The 13,291-nt window shown below is 42.7% G+C and overlaps 1 protein-coding gene and 1 long non-coding RNA gene across 2 annotated transcripts; both read left to right on the plus strand.

Annotated features, from left to right (window-relative positions):
• The first annotated feature begins 2,645 nt into the window (after positions 1-2,645).
• LOC114826281 (uncharacterized) lies at positions 2,646-3,395 on the plus strand. Its single transcript, XM_029106365.2, has one exon. The coding sequence runs from the start codon at positions 2,646-2,648 to the stop codon at positions 3,393-3,395; it is 750 nt and encodes a 249-aa protein (XP_028962198.2).
• A 6,826-nt stretch (positions 3,396-10,221) lies between these two features.
• Positions 10,222-12,719, plus strand: LOC139197941 (uncharacterized). The gene is made up of 5 exons (XR_011583349.1): positions 10,222-10,433; positions 10,517-10,676; positions 10,782-10,850; positions 11,581-11,639; positions 12,532-12,719. It is a non-coding gene; the product is annotated as an uncharacterized lncRNA (long non-coding RNA).
• The last annotated feature ends 572 nt before the right edge of the window (positions 12,720-13,291 follow it).

Genomic DNA, 13,291 nt, shown 5'->3' on the forward strand with positions numbered 1-13,291 from the left:
GGTTAAACGTCGGGGAACCGAATGCCAGAGATTTGAAGGGTGAGACGAATTTGGTTCATCAAACTGCTTTGGGCCACAAGCTGAAACTGCCGGGCGGCTATCTGCTCCTTTAGGTTCGCCACTTTAAATGTCAGTGATTGGACCTATTCTGTTCTCTGCCTGGAGGATAAGGCAAAAAGGTCCTAAAGGCGGGCTTTCCCAAGCCCTTGGTGAACATTCCCATGCTTACGACCGAGGGTCTGATCGAGTATGTCTATCATGATCTGAAAACCGACATCCTCACGGGGAAACACCACCTCGATCGAGGTCTCTGGGAGAAGCTGGGAAGCCACCTCCTCTAGAACGGTTTGGCCTTTCTCCACCATGGTGGACTTAGCAGAAAGAAATAAACAAATTAATTTTAATATACCTGTAATTAATATTAATACTAATTGTGTGGAGCCTAAAATAATCCCAAATATTCTGGAGGCGACACGTGGATTTTTATTCAAGAAAGACAAGATTGCCCTCAATAAATGGGCAGGCTTCTCAAATGCTCCCACGCTCAGCTCACACCCCTGGACGTCCCAGCAGCTGAATAAGACTGCCCACTGCTAACCTGCCCTTGGCAAGGAATTAAAGATAAGGATTAATTACCCAAACATTCCTAATTGAAGATTGACTCCAATCAAGTAAGTAATCCTAATTTAATTAAATTAGGATAATTACATCATTATCGCAAGATATTATTTCCTATTTAATATCTTGGGAATATTTAGAGAATATCTCTCCATTAAACACTATATGGCCGGCCCTAACCCTATAAATACCCCATATTCTACTAATTTTTGAGAGCTTTTGCAACCCTAAAAAAACCCTAAACACTTTACTCTCTTAGAGAAACTTAGGCATCAGAGATCCATTGAGCTAACCCCCCCCCCACCTCGTGGGCGCGTGAGGCTTAGGTCTTTGATCAAAGGTGTTGATTGTTTTACAGGTGCATTTTGGTCAAGATTAAAGACGGTGGAAATTTGCATTGACAAATTGGTGCTTTCATTGAGAGGTGATTCAAAACACTCGGAGAAGCCTTTTGCATTAGTTTCTTGAATTTTCTGTTACGTTGAAATTTCTCACATGTCGTATCAATTAATTTTTCCTAGAAAAGTTTCTTGATCAATCTTTGGAGAAAGTATACAATGGTAGAAAATTCAGAAACTACGACGAATGGAAACCCATACGTGGAAGAATTTGGACCGGATAGTAGAGACTAGGACATAGCCCCACGACGGAGATCCTCAAGGCTCAACGCGACGGCAGGAGGAGCCCCACCACCATGGAGCCGTGCCACCACCATCACCACCGTGACCCAGCAGCCACGGCAAGGCTATCAGGCCACAACACCATTCCCACCAAACCCTAGGCAACCAAACCCTAGGCAGGAGGCCTAGATCCACTTCCAAGCCCATGGGCAGGAAGCCCAAAACTTGGCAGCTACCACAACAAGCCCTAGGCAGGAAGCTCAACCCAATGCAGCAGCATGCCTTATTACATAGTAGGCTCGAACCCAAGCCCCAGAATTCGACAGTTGCTGCCAGCCAGGCAGTTTAACGAGCCCAAGCCTAAGCCACTTAGCCAGTACCCAACGGCTAGGAGGGCCCATGACCATGCAGATCCAAAGAGAGCAGGCACCGGTCCAACGTTTACACAATCCAGCCCGCGACCTAATAATATTCTGACGATCTGGCCCCCAAGCCGCTCTGATGACCCAGCCTACGACCCAATGCATTCTGAGGCCACCTGCAGCAATCCAAATTATGACCATAGGTCCCGCGATCGATTCCTGGTTATTTACACCCCACTTTTCTGCAGGACTACCTGCTTTGGGCTCAAGCTTTGTACCTGCAGTCCACTATACTTCCACCACACATGGAGACGCCCATTATTCAAGCTTTTCCAATCCAAATGGCGAGCACCACCTGCCTTAGCAGGTCGCCAATTTAACAAACGCCCTTGAGCAGCAAACCACCTTGGTGAACCAACTCTTCGAGCACATTGAGATGTAGTGCGGCCCAGACAAGGTGTCCCGAAGTAGGACAAGGACGAAAAAATGTGACTCATTCCAACGACGACCTGGTAAAGAGCCACTCAGCCCACCACGAACCATACGTTTAGGTAGTGTGCACTCTCATTTGGGCTCTCAGGGAAACGTCTTCTCCCGCCTAGATGCGTAGATAAGCGTTCATTCCTGACTCGGCTCAGGAGTCAGTGTGTATTCAAGGTTAGGTATACGCTCCGATGACCGTTCAGGATAATCTAGGAGAAGCGTCCACATGAGGCTAGGCCCACAATGAGATCTTCTTACTCATCAACGAAGTAGGCAGCCGCATGATGCCCAGAGAATGGCACGTGAGCAGGTCAGCTCAAGTTCTATTGGTAGCCCCCTCCTAAAGCGATGACGAGCAGCACAAGACGAACTACGTGCACCATAACCGTGGCATAGACAAGTAGGACTAGCCAAAGAGCAATATGGATCAGTAGGTCAACACCGGGGGTAGTTGGAGGCTCCGCTGCCCCACCAGGCACAAATCCAAGAGAAAGTACAAAGGCTCGTAGCAGAGCAGTTGGCTAACCTGAGTAGGTCACCCTTTACTGATAAGATCGAGCAGATGGAGCAACCACCAAAGTTCAGCTCGAGACATTTCACCCTATTCAAGGGAGATGAAGATCCGAACATGCATTTGATGCACTACCGAAGTGCCATGACCTTTTACACCAACAATGACGAGCTCATGTGCAAAACCTTTGCTGCGAAACTCCAAGGTGAGGCACAAGACTGGTTTCACACCCTGTCGCCATCCTCAATCCAGAACTTCAATGAACTTTCCTTGGTTTTCATTAAGGAATATTCGCCCTGCTGCTCAATAAAAAAGAAGTATGACTATCTTTTCAACATGAAGAAAAACCCGAAAGAGTCGCTACGCACATATGTCAAGAGGTTCAAGACAAAGAAGACAAAGATCGTCAGACGCGATGGCAGCATTGCATGCTCAGCTTTCCAGAATGGCATCTCGGCAGAACACCCTTTATTCAGAAAATTGATCATGGGAGGGGAACTGACCTTGGCAGCCTCGTATGCTTTGGCAGAGAAGCACGCATTATGGGACGAGGCCAAGCAGTCGTGCAGGAATGAGCAAAAAAATAAGCACATGGACCATTCCCCAAACAGAGATGACTCAACGCCTAAGGCATTCACCAAGTTCTCAGTTCCGATTTGCCAAATTCTCCATAAGCTCAGGAATGAACCATGGTTTCAACTACCGCCACCCATGAAAGGTGATCTTACCAAACTGGATCAGACAAAGTATTGCGCATTTCACCAAGGGCCAGGTCACACTACCAACGACTGCCTCAAATAGAAGCATTACCTCGAGAAGCTGACGAAGAAGGGCTGGTGCGACGAATATCTCAACAAGCCAATCGCTCGGCCTATGCAAGCAGCAGAAGCCAACACTGAACCCCATTTAAAATGATGCGGATTAATAACATATTTGCCAAGTCAGAGCACTCTCGATCTGCAACTAGCAATGTGAATGAATGCTTGGAGAAATTCCCCATCACTTCTTAAACTCCGTTTAGACCTATCCAAATAAGTTCGAAGTCTCGGGCAGTTCAACAAACAAGACCTCATAGGTCAAGGATTATCCAGTTGTTATGCAATTTCTACCTTCTAGCATAGTTAATACGTTTCTTTATTCTCAATGAAGATCCAAGAAGTTATTCACAAACCTGGCTCAACCGTTGCCTACAACAACTGCTCAAAGCCCTATATGGGTAAGCTCTTCAGCGCGAAAGGGTAAATTAATTCCCCGACACCCATCAGGGTAAACTCTCCAGAGTCCATCAGGGTTAGCTCTTCAGTGCGAGAAGGTAAACTAATTCCCCGACACTCATCAGGGTTAGCTCTCTAGCACGAGAGGGTAAACTAATTCCCCGACACCCATCAGGGTAAGCTCTCTAACGTGAGAGGGTAAACTACTTTAGAATATCCAGACGTGGATGGGTTTTACGAATGCTCAGTTCCCTCTGAATGCATTGATTACCTGCGCCAGACGATTCCTAGAATTAGCCACGATAGTCCTTCCCTTGGAATAGACTTAGCCAACTGAAGGATTCAATTCCGCAGGATCCCGGGTCTCTAACTGGAAGAGACACTAAGTGTCGGACCCCTGCCCATGAAATAGTACGCGTGACAAGTTGGTCCGTCCTCGACATGTAAGTTATCATGAAGCGGCTTGGTTTTAAAGTGTTGCAATACTAGTTAAGCAACATGCGGGATCAAAGCTGCGACTCGGAGGGATATGGCCTCTAAGGAGCGACTTTGCCTACACCTCATACCAAAAAATGCCTCCGAGAGCCAGGGAGGACGCCTGAAGTGGTTACGCAGGATGTCTGCTTCTGTAAGTAAGACACCTGGCCGACAACCCGATGGCTAAAAGCCCAAGGTAGCCCGTAAGCCAAAACTTACGCCTGCTATGACTACACGGACTCGCCTGCTTATTTACAAGCAGCACTTCTGGCCGACGGTCTATGGTTCAAGTTTTGCTAGGACAAAATAGAGTGTCACGACTATAACAGCTACGCGGACCTCATCTGCTTCCTACGAGAAGCACAAGTCCGGCCGACGGCTTAATAAGTAAAAAATCTCGCAACATGCCCCGGGAGGGCCAAAGCTAAAAAAGCCACTAAAGTCAAATGTCACAGCTATAGTAACTATGCGAACTCGCCTGCCTCCTATGAAGATAACGAGTTCAACCGCCGGCACTATAAGTTGGAAATCTCGTATTTCTTCCTTTCACAGGTAAAGCTCTAAAAGCCCCAAAGCCAAAACTAAAGCCTAAAGTGCCACGTGAGTCAAATGCTCCATCGAAGTAGCCAACTCAATTGCTCGTCCCACAACAAAGTTTTGCAAGACGACTCAAGCAGGCAAGGCTCCCGAAGCTGAAAGTAAAACCTAAGTGATGACGTGGGATCAACTACTTTGTTGAAGCAGCTTGCCCAACCGCCCATCCTACGGTAAAGTTTTGCAAAAGACATGGCGAAATAGAAGGATGAAGCAAAAACAAGGGAAGCTGTTTATTAAATTTCTAACAAATTGATAAACTGGCTCAAAGGCCAGCAAAGTTCAAATAAAGCATGAACAAAAAGGAAAAGAAGAAAACTCCTAAGTCTAAGAAAAAAAACTACTCATTTGGCAGTCTGCACAACCATTGGTTCCTCGACTGCCATGCCTTCAGCAGCCGCATCGCTCCCAGCAGCCAAAGCTTTAATCAGCTCATCCTCAGCCACCCCTGCCTAGACTACCTGATCCTCAACCACTCCACCAAAGGTAGCCTCAAACGAGAAATCAAGCAGATTAACTGGAGAAATGGAAAAAGTCTTGAAGTCCTTCTCGGAAAACTCATAACCTAGCGGCCTACCCTGAAGATGGTCTACATAGCCAAGCTTGTAGAAATTGACCTGACAAGAAGCAAGCGCCACTTCGTGACCTGCTTTCTCATTCTTCAGCTGCACATTCTCCCCAACAAGCCTAGTGTGAGCACCTTGCAGCTCATCCAGTTCATTTTTCAGGTTCTCGCTAGCAGACAGTGCACCTTGCAAATCCATCTCTTTGGACTCAAGTTTACTGGAACCTCCTTGAGATGAGACACTTCAGCATGCATGAAGATAAGCTCATCATCCTTGGCAAAGCAAGCAGATCGTAGTTCCGAATTAACACGCTCAAGGTCCTCGACCACCGGAGAAACATGACTGACTTCTTTCTCTGCAGTTTCTAACATCACCTGAGTCGCACTAAGCCTAGCATTCAAATAGGCAACCTCCTGATGAGCGATCTCTAGCTGCAAAGAAGTGGGGGCAGAGACATCAGACCCCTTCAAAACGACGAGTTCAGATCTAAGCTTCTCGATCTTTTCAGCAGCCAAGCGAAGCTGAGCCACCAATGTTACTTTGGCCTCCTTAGCACACTTGACAGCATCTTGATCAACGTACATAGACTCAATTACCAGGATCAAAGTCTTATGCATTGTAGCAATCAGGGAGGATCTTCTCGAGTAGGCAAGACGCTTCTCAAATGAGTCTGAACGGATGACAACTTTCCCAACACTGTCAACAAACTTAGTGCATGCATCGACATCCTCAAGCAGGTCAGTCTTCAGTAGTGTACAAACCTCGGGAAACTCTCCAACCTCAGACTCGGTAGATCTCTCACAACAGTCCGTGTGAGCAAATTTCCCCTTCTCAGCAGACGAGTCAATCACAGCAGAAGGAGAAACAGGCTCAGACGCCACCTTAGTAGTAGAATTCACCTTCTTGCTCTTCATAGCAGTGAGCCTCTCAGAAGCTGATCCAGACTTAGCTTCCGATGGACGTTTCGATACAAAGTTGGACACTGAAGGCCTCATCAAACTCTTCTGTTAGGCAAGTCTCTCAGCGATGGACATGGTCACCTTTGAAGCAGCTGGTTTCATAGGCTCAATTTCAACAGTCTTCTTCACCCCCTTGGGGGAAGTTAAATCAATAACAAACTGCTCGACAGCAGAGAGGCTCCCACGAGCAGCGGAGGAAGTTCTTGGCTTCTTCTTGGCCAAAGGCTCACAAGAAGGTGAGGAAGATCTCTTATTTCCACCCTCATTGACAGCAGGCTCTACAGCAGCGATCTGGCGAGCTAGCCATTCGTCCTTTATTAGTTTTATCTCTTCCTTCGGAGGCAGGCCATATTTCTCCCGACGAAGAAGGCTGAGCAGTTAGCACCACTCATGGTACTCAGTAGGTGTGTGGGCATTTGTGGTGCCTAAAATAATCCCAAATATTCTAGAGGTGACACATGGACTGTTATTCAAGAAAGACAAGATTGCCCTCAATAAATAGGCAGGCTTCTCAGATGCTCCCACGTGCAGCTCATATCCCTGGAGGTCTCAACAGTTGAATACGATTGACCATAGCTCACCTGCCCTTGGCAATGAATTAAAGATAAGGATTAATTACCCAAATCCTATCTTTAATACGTTCCTAATTGAAGATTGACTCCAATCAAGTAAGTAATCCTAATTTATTTAAATTAGGATAATTAGAGAATATCTCTCAATTAAACACTATATGGCCGGCCCTAGCCCTATGAATACTCCATATTCTACCAATTTGTGAGAGCTTTGCAACCGTAAAAAAGCCCTAAACACTTTACTCTCTCAGATAAACTAATTTAGGCATCGGAGATCCGCTGACCTAACCCCCCCTCAACCTCGTGGGCGCATGAGGCTTGGTCTTTGATCAAAGGTGTTGATTGTTTTGCAAGTGTATTTTTGTCAAGACTGAAGACGGTGGAAATTTGCATCAATAAATTGAATATTAAAAATTTGAAATAACTTACATGAAGCTACTCTGTCAGCTCATCCCCGGGCCGAACGTACACCTCCTTGAACATGTCAATCTCATGAAACTTTGACCCCCCCTGAAAAAAAAATGTTAACATAGATTACCATTTGTGTAATAAATAGTAAAAAGAATGAAAACTTAAAATAAATATACGGTTACCTTACGTCGCTCCTCCAACCTATAAGAAAAGCATCGTGAACCGGAGCGATGAAGAAGTTTCTTCTTTGATCGATTGATCAAGTTTGCCTTCACTTTTTTCTTTTGAATTCAAAAACATATTAGTTTAGATATTTATAATAAATTAATGACAAAATGAAAATTTTATTTTAAAAAAAAATATTTGATTAATATATTATATTGAAATATATATTATACTTACGAGGTATTTCTCATCTTGAAAATGGCCGCAGAGACACTCCCATTCATCCTGGCAGTCCGCCAACTCTATAGGGCACCCAACTGCTAGAGCGGCCTCCGGACCGTCATATTTCTCATAATGCTTGTGGTGGTCACTCTTCCATTTAGTGAACCTACCGGTGCAAAAGTTGTTGACGTACTAGTTTTGACTAGCATCGAGGTTCGTGAGCTCATAGTGATGCTGCAAAACTCAACAAAAAAATAGCAGTTAAAATTTATAATATTTGTATACTTTAATATAAATTTAGTATTTGAGGTTGAAAATACTTACCAATAATTCATGAAGAACGGCTTCCTTGACTTCATGTGGGATGGCTTTCCATGACTCCCATAGGAAGGGGTAATGATTCCTAATAACTGAGCCAATGTCGTTGGCTAACGCACTGTGCTGCTCCTTTGTTGTAGCCACACGATGTCGAGGATCCCACATAATGGTGATCTTCTCGATCGTGGTGCGAGTGGTATGTGACGTTTTCAAAAGTCTGCATGGACCCTTGATGTAAACATCAGACAAATTCTATATTCTACCAAAAATTCGACAGAACCTCCCCTAATGCTATAACGTTTCCTACAACCTGCAAACAATATATGAACAAAAACAACACATCAACCCAACAATTCAAACAGCTTATACCAATTGGGGACGTTAAAGCAAAATTTACAATTTGTTAATATGACTTCTCACTGTGAGTCTGCAACAAGTTTTGGCTTCCAAGGCCAGGTGTGCTAGTAGTGGTTCTACTAATATAGAGAGCATATGTTAGTGGGATTACACGAACTCACAACAATATGCGCAAAGTTCTCAATAAGTTTGTTCTAATTAATGGGAATGTGACAGTTTTAAAGCTTCAAGCATGCCTAAAGACTAATGTCAATGTTGCTTTGACCATCATTAAACCAGAAGCAAGCTTATCAATCATGCCATTTACATAATGAAATGTCCAGCACAACACACCTTAACAATTGGGTCGAGTAATGCAGATATGACTGGACCAAAAAAAGGACCTAAGAGGATACAGTAAGTTTCTCAAAAACTTACTCCTACCTCCCCATCAATCCAATGTCCCAACCAAAACCCTCTTCCCCAACTGCCCTGTATCCAAAACCCTTCAAGGGTTTTACAGAATTATGCATTTTCAACTCGGTCTTCGATTTTCACAACCACCAAAAAAACTTTCAAAATTTCAATTATACCATGAGAAAGATGCATTACCTGTCTAGGACCCTTCTCCATGGACAGAGGAAGCCTCACTAGATTGCTCAGCCTCCTTAAAACTCCAAGGCCGTCGATGAGTCCGTCGGGCACTTAGTACAAGATGTGTCACCAAAGCAGTCGATGACGCAGGAGCTGTAGACATCGTTGGGCCAATAGGCATGACCAGAGGTACACCTGTCATGCCCATATCAAGTGAGGAGTTGGCAGCAGCACTAGCTGCTGGAGAAGGTGTCTGACTGACCCTACTAGCTGCCCGGCTGTTTGAAATTAAGTTCGACATTTACAAAAACAATAAATAAAAAAGTTACATTCCACTACTTTGACATTGATAACACAATATTTATACATTTATATTGCTCATATTTCCTAAGTTTTATGCTATGTTTTCTTGTGAAATTGGTTGTTTGATGTGTTTAGTGCATATTTTGTAGATAATGGACCGTAGAGAAGACTTTGGAGTCTTTTGGTGAGTTCAAGACTAAAAAGGATCAAAACTGAGAAGAATTGAAGTCAAGAAGCATTCCAATGATCATTAAATGTTAATTTGTTCAATCCACAATATAATGACTGCTGTGTGAAAATTATAACTGGAGCTGGAAGGTGCTGCGCATAACTATCATTTTTGTTGGGACTTCAAAAATTAATCAGAATGAACTGGGTGTTGTGTCACATATGCATGGAAATCTTTGGATGTCTAGTTTCGGCCGAATTTTATAGATCATGATTTGGATGCTTCTAGAAGAAGTTATACCTGTTTTAGTATGAGAATGTCAGTTCAGGAATTCTACGCGGAATTGGAGTCCAGTTTGAATCAGGAAACATGTTGGGATTCTTGTTTGGGCTAGGATTCAACAATTGCAGCAAACAAAAGCCTAACCTAAACCTAACTATATATTCCTTGGATGATTGTAAAAAAAAAAAAAAAGGAGCAGCAACATGAAAAGAAAAAAGAGGAGTCGCACTTCATCATACAGTTTTAGCGAATTGAACTAAGGAAGACGCCAACACCAAGGTGTCACAGCCCGTCCCAAAGTTTTACACTCGTGATGGTGAATTAACGGAAATGTCCCTAGTACGTGACTAAGGTATAATTTTCACGTTCGTTATATCTAAGCTCCTAAACTTTGGTAATTAGAGTGGAGATTTAGACTTAAATTTTATGATAGAATTTTGTAGTTGGGGATTGGGTAGGATCCCACACACCTCAAATCCTTCCCTCTTTCCCGTACCCTGTCTCTCTCTCTCCTCCCTCACGAACTCTCACTCTCTGTTCTCTCCCTCTCAAGTGCACGGACAAACTCCAAAACCACCCTAAACTTCTACCAACGACGGAGTTAAGACCACCATCAAACTCCTGGAACCTCCACGATCACGATGGTATCCATTTCAGGTAAGTTTTGCTTCGGAAAACCCTAGTTTCAAAGTTCCCGTGAAATGGTACTGTTCATGATCTTCTAAATGACTACGTTTTAGGCTAAAACAAGATCACAGCGAGCTTAGTGAGGTCCCAAGGAAGCTCGGAGTGCTTCGTTGGAAGTTTTTGGACGTAAGAACACGGAGATCGACAAGTTCAAAGTTTGGCCGGAGCTTTCGAGGCATTTTCCGGCGAATCCCCGGAGAGTTAGGAGTTGAGGTAGGTATCAATCTCTTCGTCTCGTCATGTACTACAGCTTTCCTTTTTGTTTCACTCAATTTCGTTGAGTATTGAAGAAGTTATACTCATTTGAAAAATACCCAGTTTCCGGCGACCTCCGAGGCTTTCGAGGCAGGTTCCGGACAAACCACGGCGAAATAGGTGTTTTGCAAGGTATCATTCTCTTTTTCTCTTCAAGGGCTACAACTTTCGTTTTTGAATCACTTGATTTCGTTGAGAAATGACAAAGTTATGGCAATTTGAAAAACTGCCCAGAAAACGGCCGCCGGAAAAACCAGTCCGGCGACCCAAGGAAGAAGATGATGCGCGTGGGGGCGCGTGGGCCGTGCTTGTCTTGGCGCGTGGGGGCGCGTGCTACAGTAAAAAATTATTTTAAAAATATGTCGACGTCCGTGACGTCGAGTAGATCACTGTGGTATATTCATATACCCAAATTGAACACCATATGAGAAAGTTATTGAGGATTGTTGGTTAGGTGTTCAAATAACGTTTTATAATTTTCGCATTAGGTGAAAATGTGAATTGATGATCTGACCGTTGGATCGTCACCAAACTTTGATACGTTGTAATACGTAATATTTGAGGATTATAGGAACTTACGGATTGGGAATCCGATTTACGGATCTTCCGGAATTGGAGTTGTAAGTCCATAATATAAAATGTTAACCGTCACTTAGTTTTGGAAATTGACGGAGATCCGACCGTTGGATGGTGATGAAATTTTAGGATGTTGTCCTAGAGATATATTGTGGACCTCTGGAAGTTATGGATTTAAAAATCTGAGTGGCAGATCTTCCGGATCGATCTACGTAGGGACGTATTTTATATAAGTTATATATTCTATCGATATGAATTCTGAGGTTGGATTTGATTACTGTTCTAGGCGGCGATCGTCATGACGCCTTAATGTGTGGTGCTAGGGAGTTGTTGGACGAACTCCAGGTGAGTGGGCAGTTTTGTTTTCCGTATATATATATACTTGACGTTTCCCAGAAATTGAATTGAAATGAAAATATGTTTAAAATAAAATGCATATGAATTATGTGGAAAAACGGGAAGTGAAATACCATGCATAGAATTGATATGAAAAGTATATAGAAATGTGAGTTGAAATGCCATGCATGAATTAATATATGATGCATATGTATGAATTGGTGCGGTGGACGCACAGGTAAGAATTGATTTATGATGCATATGTATGAAATGGTGCGGTGGACGCACAGGTGAGTATTTATTTCTGTTATGATGATGTTGATGTATATTGAGCTCAAATCCTGCACCATAGTTTAGTGCTTATAGTATTCACCGCATCGCACGCTCGTCTTGGATCCAAGTAGATGCTAGTCGTACAGTCCACGCGGAGTAGGTACGACAGGCCAGTCGCGAGAGTGTTAGTGAGATTCCGACTGGTGGGTGACCTTAGATTATGTGCACAGATGATTTATGAGAAGCACTAGAGCGTAACTTATGTGCAGAAGGCCGTACAGGTCACGCGGAGTGACTCCGGCAGAGTGTGAGAGTGATAGATTTTGAGCTCTAGGTTCAACCGGGCTAATAGAGGGCTTCCGGTTGATTACTTTATTGCACCTGATATGATTTATGTTGATGCATTCATACCTTATTACTGTTGAGATGATGTGGCATGGCATAATTATGATGAAAATGTTGAGTTAATGACTTGAAGTCTTGAGAATATATATGTATATTTATATTTTACATTTCTGGGAAAGTATACGGGTTTTACGGAGAGGGGTTACAACGTTTTGAGAAATGTTTGGATTTGGAAAAGAATGGTTTTACTGACCCACTCAATTTTGGTTTTGCGCCCCTCCAGGTTCAGGAATCACAAAGGTGTGGTGACTACGAGGAAATTGACGGTGTTCTGACAGATTGGACAAAATTAGGACTCACCTTCGGGTGTATCAACTTATAAATTGTATCTTAAAGCTTCCGTACTGTGTAAATGGTTACGTCACTCTCACGTGACGGCCAGCATGCCCTCCTTCGGGACGGGGTGTGTCAAAGGGGTCCTCCAAGGGTTTTTTTTTTTGGAGTAATTAGGTTTTCATCCTTATTTTTACTACTCTATTGATTAAAACCTTATTACTTTTCAATTTTTGATCAAGGTCCTTTGTATTAATAATATCATTAATTATTTCAATATAAAATATTTTTTATTTCTAAATATATTCATTTAATATTAAAAATGTTACAATTAGTATATTTATATTTATGGCAAAATTTTTTATCATATATTTTTATTTTTAGTTTGTACCCATTTTTAATTTGCAACCCTTTTTTAATTTGTACCAATTTTCCTTTCAATTTTAATTTGTACCCATATATTAATTTCTTTTTGTGCCCATATTTTTTACATTTTATTTGTATTGTACCCATATTTTTTTATTTATTTGTACCCATTTTTATTTTTGCTAAATGTACCCATTTTGAAGAATGTACCCATGTTTTGATACAATCATTTTTTGGTTATTTTTTTATGAATGTACCCATGTTTACACACACACACACAATAGTATATTTATATTTTAATATTTTTAATCCCACAAATTATGTTTTTTATTTAAAATCTCATT

Source organism: Malus domestica, chromosome 08, assembly GCF_042453785.1.
Source record: "Malus domestica chromosome 08, GDT2T_hap1".
Taxonomy (NCBI): Eukaryota; Viridiplantae; Streptophyta; class Magnoliopsida; order Rosales; family Rosaceae; genus Malus; species Malus domestica.

Bases quoted from the DNA above. Each gene is read 5' to 3' on its own strand.
- LOC114826281 (XM_029106365.2), top strand. From the start codon at position 2,646: ATGGAGCAACCACCAAAGTTCAGCTCGAGACATTTCACCCTATTCAAG.